Source organism: Platalea leucorodia (assembly GCF_965183815.1).
Source record: "Platalea leucorodia genome assembly, chromosome: 4".
In the NCBI taxonomy this organism is placed as follows: domain Eukaryota; kingdom Metazoa; phylum Chordata; class Aves; order Pelecaniformes; family Threskiornithidae; genus Platalea; species Platalea leucorodia.
This window is the reverse complement of record NC_138826.1, coordinates 87,850,358-87,870,472: the sequence shown is the minus strand read 5'-3', so window position 1 is coordinate 87,870,472 and position 20,115 is coordinate 87,850,358. Positions and strand designations below refer to the sequence as shown.

Genomic DNA, 20,115 nt, shown 5'->3' with positions numbered 1-20,115 from the left:
ACTATCATCTGCGAGATCTGCAATTCATGCCCCTCCCTGGGAGTGTAGTTTTCAGTGCTAATATGGGAAAAAGAAAAGTCTAAATACACAATTGTACCCTGACAATCAACAATAGTTGAGTCAACCCCTGAGACTTCTTGATAAATGCAAGCATGCAATGCTCACTACAAAGCCTTCAGGCACTCCAGAAGAGTGTTTGTCTTGACTCTTTCCCAGAACTGGAATTGGCAACTTGCGCTGGGTGGACAAAGAAATGGGGCTGTTCATTAAAATAACTTTCATTTAACAGTCCGTCTACATTTAGTGTGATACAATGGATTATTTTTAACACAGTCTCCGTGTGTCTTTTTAAAATACCGTTTGTTACTGCTTTAAAAAATAGCCTTGAAAATAGAGCTGGGATCAGCTGGTTCAGGCACTTCGAAGATGACAGGTATTTGGGGGAATTAGCACATTTTTGAAAGTTAATTGTAATAAAGGGATAAAGATGAAGATGGGAGGGATAAACATATCAGACATACAAAAAATAACATAGAAAATCCCAGAAGCATCAGCAAAAAAGAGTAAATTGCCTCAAGCTATTGCTTGAACCTTAGAGAAAATTCCACTGGTCTCAGGTAAGTATATTTTAAACCTGTTCAAAAGCCCAACACAATGGTTAAGAAGCGTTCTTTCTAGCCTCATGTCTGTAATCAGTAAAAGCTTATTGCCTACAGTATGTATCAGAAAAAAGGAAGAATTTACTTGTTCTTATCATCACGTAGTCCTCTACCTCCACTCTTTGTGCTGCTCCTGATTCCATTCCTTGCTGTTCACTCAGGCCTCATAGTTTCCCTTTCAGCATATTCATCTATTACAGCACTTTCTAAATAGGTCACATATTTTGTGAGTTTGGGATTGAACATACGATCCTTTATGGGGTCAGCAAACATATAACAGCTAGGAGCTGGATTTTTTAAAAGATGCTTAAGCTCAAAAAAGAAAAAAAAAAAAAAAGACATCTTAACCAACTTGCATGGCAGCCAAAAGCCTGGGAATCTTACTTTCATGTGGAAAATCTCATCTTCCTGCCATCTTTCAGATTCCCCCCTTGGATTCATTTCCATTGGTTAGCTTTTTGTTAATAAATGATTATTTATTTCTGATCTGGTGCCTCATTTTTTTTAAAAAAAAAAAACAAAAACATTCCTTGACCCAAGCAGGAAGTTTACACAAGAAACAGTATCTCGCATGGCCTTTAACTGATTTCAGCCTTTGTCCTTCCCCCTGTGACAGGGCTGCAGGCTTAGGTTCCCTCCATCCCCTGTCCCGTCTCCTTGCGTGCTCCATCTCACGCCCGCCGGGTGCCAGGCTTCACAGGACCCCTCCTGAGGTGGATCTCCATAACCGAGCAGGATCTGGCCCTGCCTCGGACTGGGGCTGGCACCTGCTATTTGCCACAGTCGGTCTGTGCTCAGGAGCACAGGCTTTTTTAACTTGCCAGAAGAGCTCCTGTTGCAGCCTGGTCCCCCACTTCTGCTGACTGGAGGAAGGCTCGCTCAGCTGATGTGTTATTTACCTGCTTTACTTTCCCTGGATTTGGATCCTGAACAAAATTAGTTTAACAATTCTCAAATATTTGTGAAGTTGCTTTACCTCAGCTCCGCTTCTTGTTTATTTTTCCATATAGCTATGCCAACAAATTTACACATTAAATGTCCCAATAACCAGGCCAACACACAACAGTAATGAATAATTACAACAAATCTTCAATTCCAGAATCCCTTTTTACTCCTGCCCTCTATTTACTGTCACTACTAACTCAAGCATGAGAGGTATACTTTAAGAGGGCTTGCAGGATTTGCCTTCATATACTAAAATCCTCAAAGTAAGGACCAAATCTTCTTAAGTTTTTCCAAAACCTAAGCCATATCTATGATGCCAATACTCAACTTAACTAATAAGTAAACTTCAAAGAGGCTTATGTGAACTCTCTAAAAGGTAGGATTTCTGAATTCCAAAATCTACTTTGCTATGCGTAGATAAGCGTGCCTATAGACCAACTGAGGGAAAAAATGTTACACAAAAAATGTTAATTTTTAAAGCTCATAATATGAGCTTTAAACAGTGAGTTAACAAGATTGTCCTAGATAATTACCAACAACAAGATTTATGTTATCTGAGTTGAGTAAACATGCATTGTTTAATGCATCTGTCAGTACTAGTCCTTTCTTCTTGCAGAATGCTGCACAGTATTCTTTATTTATGCTTCCCAAAATATGTTTCCCGGTTACCGGGTAATGTTGCTAGTAAGTTTTGAAGGGAAACTAAATGTGTATTATCTATGGAGTACATAGCATAGCTACAAAAAACAGCTGACACAACAGAAGTCTAAAAACTTCTTTATAAAATGATATAGAAGTCTATAAAATTCTTATGCTCCACATATTTGTCTAATTTCCATTGCTCAGTTGTCTTGACTAAACTCAGTAATATATGAAGTTTATATGTGCCTCGTGGATAAAGCTTTGTAAGATCGTGTCCTAAAATATTACTACAGAATTAGAGAAGGTAACTTTCAGTGGGTGATTTATCTCATTCTCTTAGAATGGGATGGATCACCCTCTGGAGGTGACTACTGCTTTTCAGTGACCAGGGAGGGTACCTAGATTACTAGATGAGATGTGTTTTTCCTCATATTAACCCTAAAATTATAGCCTAGAATTCCAGGTTTCTCATTATTTATCCAGGCAGAAGCTCTTTTGCTGTGGACTCTCCTTGCACAGGTAGATTTCCAATCTGTTCAGACATTGTGTAGTTTTGAGGACAGGTTTTACAGATTCTGCTTAAAATACTCACAGCACCCATAGTTCCTTCAGCATTATTCTTCCTTACAAATCAATCTATCTCCTTTTTTTAATCAGAATTCAAAATGAAAAAGAAAGAAAATCCAATAATTTAATGCTCCATATTTTTTTCATGCAGCTGAAATGAGTATTTTGCTCAGCACTGTACTTTCATATTATATCTTCATCCATCTTACAAAAACTGTTACCACAGTGAGTCCTAAACATTTTTTCATCTCATGGAAAGAAGTAACTCTATAAAAACCTTTGTTTATCATCATTTCACACAATTCCCATTGTTATTGCAAATTCATCACATCAGTATATTGAACCAGGACACTAATGTCCCAAATAATTTTACTGATGCTAAATAAATGAATTTATTGTTGAGACTACGGTTTTTCATGTGTCTTCCATTTGAGAGCTCCCTCATTATATATTACTTCACACATTATAGTACATTATAGCTCAAATGGAGGCTGACTGATATTATACCAACTGAGGAATGGAGCCTATACCTGTGAGTCAGGTATGGGGCTTTATTTGTGCAGGGGTGGATGTGGATGAGTGGATGAATACGGTTTCAAATATTGAAGGTATTTGTATGTGTGTATACTGCACATGTACCTCCCTGAAAATGATGGAAATAAAGCAGACCACAGAGAAGAAGAAATATCAAGTACTATTATGCTAAATAACATCTGCTCTTGCATTCTCTATAGAGAGCAAATACTTTAAACAGTGAAGTTAATATGCTGAGCACAGCTACTAGCTAAGCTGTTTTCTTTTCAACAGCGAGCAAGGTTTCAGGAGGAATCCGCTAACGGTGGGAGAGTTCCTAAGGTTTCCAGACAGGGCAGGACAGCTTGCGCAAACACAGCCTCTCTATATAGCCTGGGAACGAGTTGAGATTCCCCACCCTTTCTATTAGGAGGAAATTACCACTGCCAGGCCACAACAATGCGGATAAACACCAGTGCCTAGAGCCTGCGTAACTCAGGTAAACACAGAGCTTCCTGACACAATGGAAACCACTGGGCACTTCTTTCAAGTCATTCTTCTTACACAGTGTCAGATGTGAGTGTTTAAAGAGTCAGCATTTCCTCAGTGAAATACTTATTCTTTTGGCCAGTTAGGCTCGGGTAAGTTTTCTATGTTTTCAGGAGTAATCTTTTTAATGTAGGCTTCTGGACACTTGTTTGAACAGTCTAGTGCAAAATGACACCTGGTTCACAAATACGTCTTGGGATATTTTACAGGATCAACCTACTTTTTACGTACAGCTTTCTTAAAATCCACTGGATTTTAAGTTCATGTTAGAAGCCCAAACTCACAGTGACAGCCAAGCGGTGGCCAAGGGCAGAAAAAAGAAGAGTATGGCTACTGAGTCCACATTTAAATGGAGCAGTGAGTTTGATCCCTGGGAATGCACTCAGGATCTCGGTCCCTTGATCACTCAGACGGGGAGCTTTGCCTGAATAAACTCTGTTTCTCTATCATCACATGCATCTCAGTTTGAAGACCAGGGATGTGAGTGGAGCAGCGGCATTATGGCCCTGGTGCTTACCTGTGGCAAGATACTGAGACTTGGTTGAGGCGCCTACCTGGAGCTGGGAATTGCTACCAAGTCTAGCAGTTTGGACTCAAGAAAAAAGTCAGACTCCTTTATGTCTGTCTCTCTCTTGTCCACAAGCCCCGTAAACCACTTCTTTAACATTCAGTCTTCCAGAACAGAGCTTTGTGTTGGCCCTCTGCATGGGAGAGTGATTTTCGTTCCTAATGTCTGGCAGTCACAAATATGGACTCTGGCACTATCAAGGAAAGCCTGGCAACAATTTACATGAATACTAAATAAAGCTATTAAAGATGTAGTTGGGAATCGATCCAAAAGTCACAGAATGTATAACAGGCAGTTAGATAGCCATTAGCAATTAAAATGCAATTGTCATCTCTACTTGGTACTAACTACGTAAAGAGCCACGTATTTCCATTCTGGCTAAGTCCCTCCATGGTATTGGCATTTGGGAGCCCAAACTGTATTTCTGGGACGGTCCAGAAGATTTTTAATATCTGGAATGGATTCAAAACCTGCCATCATAGCAAAGTGCAAACTTCAACCATGTCAGGAAACCTCTAATCATAACACTAACCATCTATTCTTTATATACCAGAAAGTAACAAGAAGTACAGAGCTGACCAACAGATAAATGACGTGTTTCTTAAAAAATTATGAAGCCAACAGCACAGATCTAGAAAATGAAATTCCTTTTTGTCTTTATTAATACATCTCTTATGATTGCTATGTAATTGCAGTTGGTGTATTTGGCTACCCCAACATTACTTTTCACATTGCCCATTACCAGAGTATTTAAGAGCCGGTTATCTGCTAGCTGCCTTCCATATCTGCTAAGGTTCTTTCTACAGTACACAGCTATAGGAGTAATTTCTCAGTTTGGTTAGTTGTCATACCTCATTTTTTTCTTTCAGCTTTGTGATCATAACAATGACAGGGCTGTCTTCTTGCCAAACCATTTGCCAGAAATCATTCACGGTATTAATCATGGGTCCCTGAGTTGCAATGAAAGCCTTCTCTTTACCTCCATATCCCTGGTTTAGAAACAGACAAAAAAGCATTTACTTTAAATTCACGTGGTCGACCAAAATTGCAGGTGAATGTTCTAAAAGAGCAGAAAAATGAATCTGGAATTAAAAAAAAACCCAAAACTTATTTGAACTGTAAGCAGTTATGACTAACAGTAGAGCAGATCAGAAATTTTTCAGCAGAACAGTTTTTCCTCTGGAAACTACTGATTCGATGGACTGAAATGGTCCTGAGAATACATCAATCCCTCTCAAATTTCCCTGCTTACTTGGCTTTTTTTAGCTTACTCGGCTTCTTTTAGCTTACTCTGTTCTCCAAGTTGTTGGGACTTTCCATCATCCAGTGGTACTTTAATCCATGATTTATATTGCTGCAGTGTTTACAAGATAATTTACAGTCAACAAGCCACAGGAAAAAAAAAATAAGAACTATAAAACTGGTTTCTATGAAGATTCATGACAGGAAAAAAAGATTTAAAATACATGAATGCTTGTGGAGTCAAAGACTTTGCTATGCATCTTTGCTAAGGGAGAAGTGCCTTTATGAGACCTTATAGGAGGGACAGCATATCAGGGAGTCCTGAGACACACAAGTGTATAGGAGGTAAAAGAAAGGTCAGGCAAACAGTAGGGAAGCAGAGGAAAGGGAAAGGCAAGAAGAAATGAGGAAAACAAGAGATTGCCTTCTTACTTTTTGGGTGAGAAGGAGAACTTGTGAGTTTGTGCAGTGACAGGGTGCCCAACAGTAATGCAGATCAGGAGAGCCTGGCAATGTCTGAAGGGGATGAGTGAATGGAGAACGGCTGGAGGTGGTGCGGGAGCCTTTAGCCATGCATCTTCCTTCTGGGTGCCTTTCTCCCTGACAGCTGTTACTCATTGCATGAACCAATGGGACAGATCCTCAGCTGGTATAAACAGTCCTCCTTCTACTCACCAATCTGCCTGAACATACTTTGTCCAAGACAGGTCTGTCAGGATCCCAGCAAGCCTAACGATATTGCATACATGGATGTGAAATTTTGTATCATTGCTGGGCTGTAGTTTTCCTGCAGTTGCTGATAGTTCAACTGGTGTTAGCAGCAGGAGAAATCACCATATGTTGTCCTGAAAGGTGGTGGCATGGGGAAAAGGGAGACCTCAGAGGACTCAAAACATGGCCTGGCTGATGGAAGAGTTGCTCTCCAAAGAGAACCACTCTGCTTAGTTACATGATGATGGCTTTCAGGCAAAACGCTGAGAGTACAGGACGTAAAGTGAGGCAGGGTATGGGGCATGGGGGATGTGTACGTATATCTTCACGTATTGTTACTTAAATAAGCAACATCATTGTAGAGCTCTGGGACCAAATTTCAGTTGCACTATTATATTTATTCCAGCTAAGGATCTGGTACATAAGTCTAATCAAAACATTTAATTTTGCAGGTAGAGGACTACACTCCTAAAACATGACTGAAATAGCTTCTTAGCAGTCTATTCAGCATACGCTGTGCGACGAGTTCAAGAAGGCTCTGTGCGTCTGTGTCATCGAGGATTGTAACATAGCTGACACTTAGAAATAATGCTTTCCAACAGGGTTCCTGCTGATAAAGTCTTTGTATCATGTAACCATTCAATACAGGGAGTAAAATGTGAACAAGTGTGTGTGCTGGTGCACATGTGTATATTTAACATATCTGTTTATGCTCCTTTTCACAGACTTGTTACAGTATTTAATAACTTAACTGATCATTTCAGGACTATCAATTGCTATAGTTATGCATGAAAAAAAAAAAACCATCACCACTGAACTTGTTTGTGGATAACACGACTGCAACGAGCAACCATACAGCTTATATTGCTGTTGACTCTGATCTTCTCTTTACCAAAATACTCGTATCTCTGTTACTGTTAAAAGGTAACTCTCTTTTTCTTACTATAGGGCAGTAGAACAACATTAAACAGTAAATACTGAAGTAAACAAATAGTAATGCATGTGTTTCTTAATGTTTTTTATAAACTGATAAATTATTTTCTTACTGCAGCCATTTTAGTACATTCATGGCTATGTGGTCTTTGTTACAAACAGCGCATGAAACTATTTCTATCACACCAACCTAGGTGAAAAGATTAGGAATTACCAATGAAGACGGGTAGGAATAAAATGAGTGGCACCTTGGCAAAATCAGCTATTCACGTGGGAAATCAAATATTGTCTCAAAAGCACATGAAGAGTGTACATTTACTTACCCTAATGTAGTTAGCATTTATGTAGGTACTCAAGGAGTCAGATGGATTTTTTGGTTTCAAATACACTCTGCTTAGAGGATCTAAGAGCACAAGGAAGATGGAAATTGAAAAGAAAACCCATAATTAGAAGATTTCTATAGAGAATCAAAGACTTGTTGAAGAAAACAATCTACTGTTCTTTGGGGTTGTCAAGCACTAAAGCATTATGCATCAAATTCTTCTCTCTGCGAAGGATCATCACATGTAACTAAGGTGCACCTATCCTGCACAATGCTGGGCTGCGTAGAAGTATCTCGGCAAGCTGAGGGCATTGAAGCAACACTATCAGGTCCAGGCAATGTCCAGCAGGGTCTAGTCTGCCTGGGCTGAGGATCAAGCTGACCTGCCTAGACTGTCTCTGAAACCTGTGTCATATCATTGTATGATGCTAGATAATTACACCAAGTCCTTTGGATTCAACTTTGATATCTTTGCCTGAAGCTGTACTGTGCCAATGACTTGGATTTAAATTAAGAAAAGCTCCCTCTGCCTGGGATGAAATCAGCTATGTGTTTTTATACCAATTTAAGTTCACTGTCAGGGACTGGACTAGGTAATCCATATCCTTCCCTTCAGTCCTGTGTTCTCATCTGACACAATTTGTGACCATTCATGTGTACTAGACTGGAGGTACAATGCCAAAATACAGGAACTTTTTCCTTCATGCTTTTCTTTCCTTCACTGTCTTGGATGATCTAGAACAGAGTGGGGGCCACTTCTGTTGAGTACAGAGCTGGGGGTTACTAAATCCCTCCTGCAAAGGAAGTTTTTGCTTGCTCATTTGGGATGATGTGATCTCCCATTTATTACCCTTTTGGAATTAAAGCCAGTAAATTCTCATTTACACAGCATAACAGAACGAGATAAGGAGAAGGGGAGTGAGGTGCCTGTGTTGTGGCTGTGTAGGGGCACACTTTGACTTTCTTCACACCTTTTCTGAAAAAATATTCTACTGTTAACAAAATGATATGGAAATATTTCTGTACTGAAAAAAATAATCTTTTCTTCTGGCAATTTGCTTAAATAATTAATTAGAATCAGCAGCTTTTTGACAGTATGCAGACGCCTATTGGTTTGGAAATCATCTCTGGATAGCTGCTTTGCTGAGTGCAATCTAGGCAATGTGTTCAAAGATATGTGGATGTGTGGATATTGAACTGGAGAGCAGTAAGAAAACACTGTTATGTGGCCCTGCTGTTTATACAAGAAATATATAGTTGATGTACATATGCTGTAGCAAAACCTGGTATTTTCAGAGTTGCTTTTGGATTTCTTTTGTGACTTTTCATCCTGTTCCTAAGAACAAGATAAAAATCTTTGCAAACCAAAGGAAGAGGAGGGATGATCCCAAACATACTTTATGTCCTTTCCCCACTGGAGGTCACAGGAGCGTCTTGGACAGGAGCGGAGCCTTTGCAGGACCCAGGCTGGTGTTTTGAAAATATGTTTCTTAAAATGTGCAAATGAATGCATGACTTCCAGTTCAAAGTCTGTGCATGGAAGTCTTGTCCTCTGTGTTAATAGCACAACATGAACCCTAGTCAGCTTGTGTTAAAATCTCTTTGTACTAGCTTTCCCAACTTTTTCACTTAGAGCTTTTTTTTTCCCCTTAACAATATGAGGACAGGAAACCTCTCATTCCTTTTCAGCAGAGAGTGATTATTAGCCATTTCCACAAATGCCTCAGGCTACGTGGCCTTGAAAAAACACCCGCTTCCTCTAGCTCACACAATGCCTCTGATTCTGGTGTAGCTTGACCCCTACCTTAAAAAACCTCTTCCAAGCAGACTCAACATCCAGTTTAATTACCACGTCTTGAGATAAATCCCTCTGTTACTTAGGAGCAGCTAAATCAGTTTCACAATTTCTGAGACCTCCTTCCAACTCCAATCAACGAAACAAACACTGCTTCCAAATGGGACTCTTTTATAAATTAACAGTCCTGATCACTTATGAAATAGGTAAGTGCTGCAAACTCAGCTCTGAAATGAGGAAAACCTGAGAGCTGCTAAAGATCCCGAGCCACTAAGCAATCATCAGACACAAATGGAAGTAATTAGCTTCCTCCTGAATGACAAATACCTTGGAGGTAGTAATCTTTTCCTCAATGATGGCAAAGTCTGAGAGTCTGAAGCTACAGCAGAAAGACACAGATGGTGGCTGCAAGGCTGAATTCATCAATGTTTGCAAAGCATCTTGAAATGCAGCAGAGCTCTTAAGCACTTCTAATTACTAATATAAAATGTCTCCTACAATTTTGACTAGAGGCAAAATTGCTGCTGTTTTCTTCAATGTATCTAAAAAGTCTGGAATAGCTCTCCCATTAGAGCAGAAGCAGCTTCCTCTAACTCCGTATTTAACAGATTGGCCTGAATTTACCAGGCTGGCAGAATAGGAGGGTGTTTAAGGGGCTGTAGCTTGCCCCCATGAGACTGCCCAGTGCAGGGAACAAGCTGGGCTGTATGGTGGCACTGCTAGATGGCCTCCAGCACTGCCATTGATACTGGAGGTTCATCCAGTCCGTGAACACCACTTTGTCATGAAGACCCAGGGCTTTGTCCCATTGCAAAGGCTGTATTCAGTGTATGGTGGGTATGATGTGCTGTGGTCATTTTTTCTTCTTCCATTTTGACTGCTATTATGTTCTGAATTCTTTAGGGCATGGGTATGTTCCCATTTGCAGCATTTCCGAGGTAAGTCATTTGTTACTCCTAGTTCAGTCCTAGTTGCCTTACCAACAGTAGGACTGAAATACTGCGAGAAGGGCTGTCCTTAAGGTATTTCTGTTTTGTGAGCAGGAAAAGAAGATGAAAATTTTGTGAGGCAGACTGCTCTCACATTTGCAGCCCAAAAGATCATAAATCTTTCAGATATTGAAACATTTTGAAATTCATCCACCTCTATTTTGCCTGGTTTTGCTTGCAGTCTATAAATGAATTATGGATACTGGTATTATTTGGTAAACGTTGTAACACAGAACGTGGAAGAATCATACCAGACTGTATTCCCAATCTCTGCCAGGTGGGGAATAGGCTACTAGACTTGCAAATAATACAACTGCCTCAAAAGACCTCATATATAAAACACCTGTAAACTGAGCATCATTTTCTAAGATCATCTGAATCATTTCCTGGCACTTCCAATATAATCCAGGATATCTCAATGGAAAACTTAAGAGATTTACCGTGGTGAGTGCTTGTGCGTTTTAAAACATGCTTCAGCATTATAAAATAAAGTTTCATTCATGCAAAGGGAATCTTTCTCATCTACTAAAAAGAAGGTCTGCCTAATATCCATTTACATTTTTAACTATGCAGTCTAACATAGATCAATTATTATAATACTGGCTACTTACAAGTATTATAGATGTTATGAAACTGGTGACCACAACTAGGACACATTTTGTCAACTCACATGGATATGCAAAAATGCTTTGATGAACCCATGTTGAATTCCACTACGATTAAACAGTTTTTCTCCTTCTATTTTGTAAATATGATTTTTTTTTTCTTTAGTCTTTGAAAGCTTTCTGGTGATCCTATTGGCTTCATTGGGGAGCAGGACTGGAGTAAACATGACCATTCGTAGTCAGGCCTGTAGTGCAAGGGAGCTTGAAAATTCTCAACATCAAGAGAACGGTTTTCCAGCATCTGTCTATAAGCTTACATAATAAAGTGCTTTGTTCATACAATTTAGCTTTAACTTTCCCCTTGCCTTTAGCTGGAGTGCCAGAGCCAGTTTTAGCACGAGCACTTCAAGCAACAGCTTGTGGATTTGTGGGTGTGACCTGCCAAGTGCTTTCTACCTTCACGTTTCTGTGAATCTGCTGTTCTGCTGCGAGTGTTTTCATGTATGCTTTTGCCCTGAGGGTACTCTTCAGAAAGGGGTAAGGAATGACATCCAGGTACCTTGGATGTGTTGCACACACAAAGATACCCACAGAACAGTGTTAAGCCACTTGCTCCCATGTAAGCAAGAGCCCAGGCATGCTCTGAAGCACCATGGGAATTCTGCTTCTGGTTTGAGGTGGAGAAGTAAGATAGGAAGGGGAAAAGATACAGGGCTTTGAAGTTGAGGTCCTGCTGCGGGGACATGTAGCAGGGGCTGCAGGAGACAAGCAGGCAAAGGTGGAGATGTGGAGTAAGAGGATGAGGAGGGAGCAGCGGGGCTGGTGTTCTGCCACAAGGATGTGACTGTGGTGAGAGACTGGGAAATCTGTGTGCAGGACTGGGAACCTGCTCAGAGGGAGTGAGAAATGCTGTAGGTGGGTGGCAGAGGGAACACAGCTGAAGATTCGGGGTTTAACAGGACCAGTGTGTGGGGTCGCTGTCAGGAGGAAGGATGGAGAAACAGTGATTTTAAGGAACTGTTTAGCCACTTGCCTCTGATCCCACACTATCCCCTCATTAGTTGTATTAGCATTTTATTATAAAGCAAGTAACACTTAGAACACTTACAGAGGCATCCTAGAGCATTGGCTATGTTATACTGCAACTGAAACATCTTTCATAGAAATGTAACGCTTCCTGCACTTTATAGCTTTCCATGTAGAATTATTTTCATTAGGCATTTCACATGAGCGTGTCTGGCTGGGTAGTCTCTGTTGACATGAACCTGCCCTCATGCACCCTGCCGCAGAATTATCTCTTAGAAAATGAGAACACCCTCCACAGCACAGAGGGTGGAGCTGGCAGGACTGGGCATTTTTAGGAGATAATCCGTCAGCTCAAACGTCACTTGTCACCACAGGTGCTCCAATTCAGGCGACGCACCCAGCGCTGGGAATGGAAAAGCTGACGCGGGCCTACGAAGCAGCGGGTTGATATCATCAGAGCAGGAAACCAGGAAAGCTGTTCTATTTAATCACTCAAATCATTTCCAAACCCTCTCGGACTGGGTGTGGGGTGTGTGAGTATTTATTATGAGCATGTGCCTCAATCCTTAAAATACCTTCTTTGAAACAGCCTGGTGCTAACACACAACAGACCTTTTGATTTCTGTCAAGGATGGCTGCAAAGTGCCTGTCAGTGAGTAGCTGCGGTACACACCGGCAGTGTGCTTGGACTGAAAATGTGCCGCGGAGTTAGCGGCACGTCCCGGCTAACTGGAGGTGAAAACACAAAGGCATGCTGCTTCTCAAAGCTCATCTGCATCAACCACGGCCCAGCTGTCGTGTCCCGATTCAAAACACATGCTGCAGTGAAACAGGACTCATCGCATTTGCAAGGCGTTGCTGAAGGAGAACCTGACAGTGGCTGGGGCAGCTTGGATGCGAGATGCTATGGGAAGGGAGAACTCCTCCTGAAAATCCTGCCCGTCGGGCGCAGGGAGGCTTGGCCGTATCCTGGCTCCGCTGCAGCTGATGGCAAAACCCCTGCTGTCGTCAAAGGGGTCAGGATTTCACCCTCTGTGTACATCCTGTTGACACTGGGCCAGGCTCTAAGGGATGCTGAATTTTCTGATTGCTTGGTATATAACTTGCATTCAGTTACTTTCTTTCTTTAATTCCCTTCAACATTCCTCCATTGCACTCAGCTGCACACAGCTATTGGTTGCATTAAATGAACTAACCTTGAAGTCAGTGGGAATTTTACTGGGGGCTGAAGGGAAGCGAGGACTCCACATGAGTTTCTTTCCCAGCTAGGTATCATGTTTCTGAAACTAATCTAGCAGCTGAAGGCCATCCGTTTTCATTAATTTGAATGCAAGGCCTTTGTATGATGTGAACAAATTACAATGCTTTCAGGCTTGCTGAGAGAAGTCTTGTCATCTAAAGTGTCTGAATTTGCATGACTAATATATAACATAAGTCTACAAGGACATTATAGAGATGATTAGAAAACAAATTTCTAGTTGATAGGATATGCTGTCATTTTGAAAGTATTCTTCATTCCAAACCTAAGCAAAGGGATGTTTTTACATTTTTCTGTGGGAGTGTCCCCCAACATTCTGAATCACTGAACTTTTTCACTTTGGTGATGTCAAAATATGAAAACACAAGTATTCATGTCTATATTTAGTGCAGTGTTAAAACTTCGGCAACGTATTTTGAAACTACACACAAAACAAAATGATTAATAAAGGAGAAATGGAATATTTCATTATCTCTCAACAAATGTTATGAAAATAGTTGCATTTCAGAGAAATGTGTATTTTGAAGGAAAACTATTCCACTGAAAAGTTTTCAATCACCTCTAATTATAACAAAGCAATTGTTACTTCATCAGAAATAAATAATCTGGGCCCATGAAAATACAGAAGCATTACGGCAAAGCAGTAACAAGTTTACAACAACGATGAGGCAGCACTGTGCGAGAGTGGTTTTCTTACTAACGTAAGCAGATTTCCACAAAGCCATGTGGCACATGGAGAAGAAAAACAACACCAGAGGACTTATAAAGATGGAAGTCCACTACAGGAAAGGATAGGATGTCCTTGCTTTTTTAGTCTGGGCCACTTAACATTGGACAGGATCCCAAATAGTTTGACCCAACCAGGGGGAATTCAGTGACTGCAAGACAGCGTGGGCTGTGATGAGGCAACAGTCTTGGTCCTCTCATCCTCCAGATCAGGGGAGCTACTGTGAGGCACAGCAGACCTCTCTCTACCCATCTGCCTGACCTGTCCTCCAGAGAAAACCAGCATGTACCCAGTATGCGGTTAGGATGCCACCAGAGCGTGTACCTACTAAGGCATCCAGTGAGAGTTCTGCATTTGCCAGTCCTACAGCACTGGGCTTTTGTTGTCCTTCTACATAGATTATAAATACATTTATGAATAGGTACACAACGACCAAAGATAAAGACAGCTAGATTTTCACAGCAATACGTTCTCAAAGCAGAACTAAATGTCATAGTAGGAAACCATGGGCTAACTCACTTACTTGGCAAAATTGTTTTATAGCGGTTTTTAGTTCCATGACTCGGGATGTCAATTTCTTTGGGATCCACAAAATTCATTGGTATTTCCTATAAAAAATAAATTAAATCAGATTGGTGTTTCCAAAGAAGCCATGCAGGAAATTATCACCAGAAGGCCATCTGCTGTTACACAACTGTCTTTTGACATCAAAGTTATTAAGAAAAAAAGTGGTTCCCACCTCAAGTCTGTCAACACCCTTCCTTTAATAAACACAAAGAGTTGCATATTGAAGGGGCGACTTCCAAGGAGCACTTCTGACGAATTATTAAAAGCAAAGTTTTTACAGGATTAGAAGAGAGGTTAAAATACACAATAGTTCTAGAAAAGTGGAGCTGAAAAGTGCAGTACTGTAGCAGAAAAATGCAACATTTTACGTAATTGGAGGGAGAACTTTCAAAATTATTAAATATTACTATATGGCAAACTTTTTTTTTTATTTTGTGCAAAGCCCTTAACAATGTCAGTCAAAGACCTTACTTGCTTTTTATAGAGACTACTAGAATGAAGTGCCTTAGTCTTTTGCATTCAGTGACTCAAAAGTGTAATAAACATCTGAAGCTATTTGTATTGATTCTTATTTTGATCTTTTAGTGACTGACCCATGTTGTCTTCTTTAAATACACAGATGTGCAAGTAACTAACGTGACGGTTTGCTTGAAGTTCCAAAAATATACAAATGATAAACTCCTGATCAACTTAAAATTACTGTTTTTCAAATTGTTTGTCAGCATGAAAAGTAAAAATCTTCCAATTTTTCATTGAGCAAAATGTTTCACTTGGTCTAAGGGGGAAGAAGAATAATTTTGATTTTGAGGTCCTGAGACATTGTTAGTGTTCTTACAGTTGAATAAAAACAACCATTTGAAACATGTAAGGCTTTTTTCCCCTGATCGTGGGGGATGTTTTACCAACCAAAACAATCTGGAAAAATTACATTTAAAAAATGCTTCAGTTGACTCAGTTCTTCATTTTTCACTGAATTTTTTTGGCCATGACTATTTAAATTATCTTAGGGTAAGCTGGAATTTGATCTTCAGTAAATGAATACTTCTACTTAAAAGCACAGTCATTACCAGAGACTTGAAAACTTCATTGCTAGCCTGGGACATTTATCCAAAGAGACAGCAGCATATTAAATAATTGCCTTTTACAGACACATAGGAACATGAGGAGGCGCAAAAGGTATGTTCCTGCCCTATTCAGTGCAAACCTCCTTTGACTTGCACCACTGGAAAATTTACTTAAGGATTTTCCTCCAAAATCAGCCATTTTCTAACTCTAGAGGCACAGGCCTGCCCAGGGCTTTGGCACAGATGAGATGCATGGCCACTGCCCTTCGGACCCAACCTCTGGTCCTGCTCAGCATGACTGGCTGCCGCGGGCTTTTGTGAGAGGACGAGGGACAAGACTCCTAACCGCTTGCCAAGGATGCATCCAAGAGCTGATCTCTACATGTGTTCACCAAGCAGGGGAAGCTATCCTCTTACTTTTCTGGTTGAAGAGAAGGCAAAGCTAAGTAAAATTTAGGTGGGTCAATATGAATTGCTTTGACTCTTTTCTGCTTCCCAGCTTGGCTTCTAAACATCTTACTACATGAGGCTGCAGCTTCTGTGCTGGTTTTTATTTCTCTACCTTCTCTGCCTGATGCCCATGTGTTTAGTAGGCCTTCTTTATTCTTCCTCTCTTACCTCACTCAGTTTCTTCCTCAATCTCTTCCTTGCTCTTCAGCTGACTCCTCAAGAGAATGACTTGCTGCCTCTCATTTCAGGCCAGCCAAAGCGTTGCTGCTAAGATACACCTTCCTTGCAGGGATGTCACCCAATCCTTTTTCATCTCCCTGTACTGTCATCGGTATGATGCCTGTGCTAAGGGGAGGATGTTCTCACTCGTAAGGCTCCACTTCTGCATAAACCTCATCCCATTCCTTCAGGTCAAACCATCTCACCTGTGTCCTGCTTCTGATTCCCCTTCCACCTCCCTGGAACTACAAAATGAGCTCCCACACCCCTCTCATACCCACCTCTGACTTTCACCCCTTCCCAGTGGTGACCTCTGTGAGACTCTTCCCCTCGGCTCTTGGGCTCCAAACTGTCCTAACTGCGCTGTAAACACCTTACACTGGGCTAGTGGCTGACCTAGAGCTTCCCTGATTCAGTACTGGCTTAGTATAAACACCAGCGGTGCATGGCTTCTGAAAGGCTTCCCTGCTCAACTATACACCAACTAAGAGAGAGCAATATGTTATGCCTTTGTTTAATGTGATTTACATCTGTCATCTACAGAGACTGGAAAAAGATGGGAGAGTAAGAGTCTTCTGCCTGCAAAACAAGAGACAGTGGTCAGTGGGGCTCTTCCAGCCAGCTGGCTGTCTCCCTTTCAATGCCTGCTGAAATTTTAAAATAGTTCATCAGTTGGCGAGTTACTGACAGATGGAGAAATGCCACCGAGTTGAAAACAGAAATGCCTTTCTCTGGGCCAGCAAGGTCAGTTAATCACTTACATCCTGTAAACACTTTCTAGTCAGTAGGTTCCTCCCAGTAGTAAGTACTTGTAGGGCCAAGGGCACGGACACATATCTGACAATACACTGTGGATCACAGCCACAGGCAAGTCACTTACTTACTCTGAAGCTGGCTGTGAAATGCAAGAGATGATTCCAGGAAAAAATTCAGGATATTATGGGGATAACGTTCCTGCTAACATGGGGGAAAAAAAGCCCAACAGATTGCAAATGGCATGAACGTCTGCAAGTTAGCATCCAAAGTCTGTAGCTATATAGACAATATATATAAATTTGTTTTATTAAACCTATATACATATTATATATAAATAATTATAAATAACGTATAAGCTGCACATATTCATGTGCTCAGTTGCATGCATGCAATTATACATGCATATGCATGTGCCTTTGTTCATGGGCTACTTCACCTCTCTGGTCAATACTCTTCTAATAACAGCTATTCTGGCTCACATTAGCCTTTAAATGCTACAACTGTTCATACACTCAAAGAGATATGGTTTGGATCTCTGAAAGCATTCAAGAAAATGTGGCAAAAATTACAAAGATTCAGGCAAATGTTCATTGTGCCCATCCCTCCATTTTTATGAGAACCAAATTTTATAGATTTAACAATCTGGCACTTTCCCATGCAGGACTGTCTTTTCTGACATGCCAGTATTTCAGGAATAATAAATTTTTCTGTTCTGTCATCAACTTCAGACATTCTGTCTTTTCAATAGTAGCAGCTCAGGCTACTAAAGAAGTGTATGCTGGACAATTTATGTTTCTTCCTCCTTGCAAATCAGGTATCTTCTCCCAAGTAAAAGTAGACAAACTTTTTGTCAGCATTAAATAAAAGAAAGAAAATAGCTCTTTTTTCTTAATGAGTATTATGGAAAAATATTTTGAGAGTAATTTGCCAGTTTTTACAATTAAAAAATAAAGTTAATACCCCCTAAATTGTTAATCAAAAAATTAAATTTTAATTAAAGAACTAAAAATAACCCCAAACTGCTCATGTTTCAGTTTTACATTGAAAACTTTCAACATTTCTCCACTTTTTGCACACTTGGAAGGTTTTCATGGGAACTAATAATTTTAGACTCAAGAAGACTGTCTTATTGTATTTCTTTAGCTAGTTAAAACAAGCTGAGTGAGCAGAACGAGTGAGGGTTATATATTGCGTTCTTTGCATGCCTCAAGTTCCTACTAAAGCTATTATCTGTAGCAAGGAAGATATTAAACAGACACTGTTCAACAGCTTCATCCTAAAACACATTTTTAAAAATGGTTCAAAAATGGAATAAACGAGTCATGATCTTTTCAATAAAATTTTGTGGAAACACTGAATGGCTAAAGTCACGTTGTGCTCCCCTGAGAGGCAAATAAAACGTGAGTCTCTATTGCCCCAAGGCTGTGGACAGATGCTGTGTGAGAGGATTCGGGTAAACAGGATTCTATGGAGATGCCAAGTTGTCTGTACAAACTGTCTCCCAACATAGGGGGTTTAAGCATGATGAAGTTATTTCTTCTAGCTTTCCTGCCTAAGCAGCAGAATGGCAGAGAACTGATGGCTTAACTGGTGATACAAATATGTTGGATGCTTATAATTTTTTCCACGTACACTGTCTGACCAATTTTTGGTAAAACAACCGAGGGATTAATTTTTCTTAAGCAAATGACTTTTACTATAAACCCTGGCTTTTAAAAGGTGAATAAAAGGACTGCTTCATAGGATGCAATTGTTCATAATGAAAAACTGTTTTTAGAGTAAGATGGTACTTATCATCTATTCAATTGACTTACATGCATGAATTGAAAACAAATGAAACCTGAGGGATCACGTGCTCTGGCATGTTTAATAAGAACTGAATTGTTTGTATGTCTTTGTTAGACCTGTAGTATGCTCAAGTGGTTGTATAGGTCTTCCTGCCTTGTTAGGATACACAGTTCTGAGTGGCTCTATTTATTAAATTTGAGCTATTAAACCAGTCTTAAAAAGCTTTGCTTGTTTAGTTTAGTTTGCTAATGAGATGTAAAAGCTAAAAAAGTTAGGCTAAGGTTGGGTTGGGTAGTTGGTTATGTCAGGTTCCTCCTCTGGTGCCCTCTGATAGCAGTTGGTAGCAAGGTATCTGAGGGAACTAGAACGGGACAAGCTTTTCTTTGCATTGCACTGGTCACCTGATACTGTTCTTTTAGCGTAAAAAACCCTGAATAATTCCCCTTGCTATCATGATTTTATAGGCTTCTGTTAGAGCCTCTCACAGTCTCTTTTCCAGGCAGAAGAGTCCTTGCCTATTTAGTATCTCCTGATACAGAAGCTGCTCTAGTCTGTGATTAGTTTGCCATACTTCTGTACGTGCTTCGAGATGGAGAGATCAGAGCAGCATGCAGTTGTGAATGCAACATAGATTTTTCCATTGTGATAAAGATGTTTTCTATATTACTCTCTAGTTCTTTTCCCAAGATTCTTAGCTTTGTATTTCAGAACCCATCAAAGTATACAAAACTATTTTCCCTCAAATGCATAACATTTTATTTATCAACCCTGAATTTCCTATGCCTCATCACCATCATAAAATCCTTCTGTAATTTCTTTGAAGTCCATTTTTAATTTTACTACCCTTGGTAATTCAGTGTCACCATCAAACTTCACCACCTTACTATTTATTCCCTTTTCCAGATGACTTAAGAGCACCTTGGTCAGTATCAGCTGCAGAATAGATGCCTCTGGGACTCCACTGGTGACCTCCTTTGAGAAGCAACTAATCCTTCCAGTGCTCACCGTGTTGATTATTCCCCACTCTACTGCAGTTGTTCATATATCTATTGGCTTCTTTCTTTATTATAATTCCTTCCAATTTCTCTGATTTAGGCATCAGAGTTCTAGGCCTGCAGTTCTCTCAGTCTCTTCTGGAGCCCTTCTGAAAGACTCCTGTTATCTCTGGCCCTCTGATTCCTCAGCTGCTGGGGCCCAAGTGCTAGGTTACACCTGCCCAG

At 40.3% G+C, this 20,115-nt stretch overlaps 1 protein-coding gene across 1 annotated transcript in view; it reads right to left on the bottom strand.

The window, feature by feature from the left end:
* Positions 1–20,115, bottom strand: part of PTPRR (protein tyrosine phosphatase receptor type R) — a 153,410-nt gene that overhangs the window by 13,853 nt on the left and 119,442 nt on the right. Inside the window, exons 8-10 of the mRNA XM_082308958.1 lie at positions 14,575–14,659; positions 7,653–7,732; positions 5,295–5,432 (exon numbers count right to left, since the gene is read on the bottom strand). Coding sequence (XP_082165084.1) covers positions 5,295–5,432; positions 7,653–7,732; positions 14,575–14,659 — 303 coding nt within the window. The remainder of the gene's footprint in view (positions 1–5,294; positions 5,433–7,652; positions 7,733–14,574; positions 14,660–20,115) is intronic.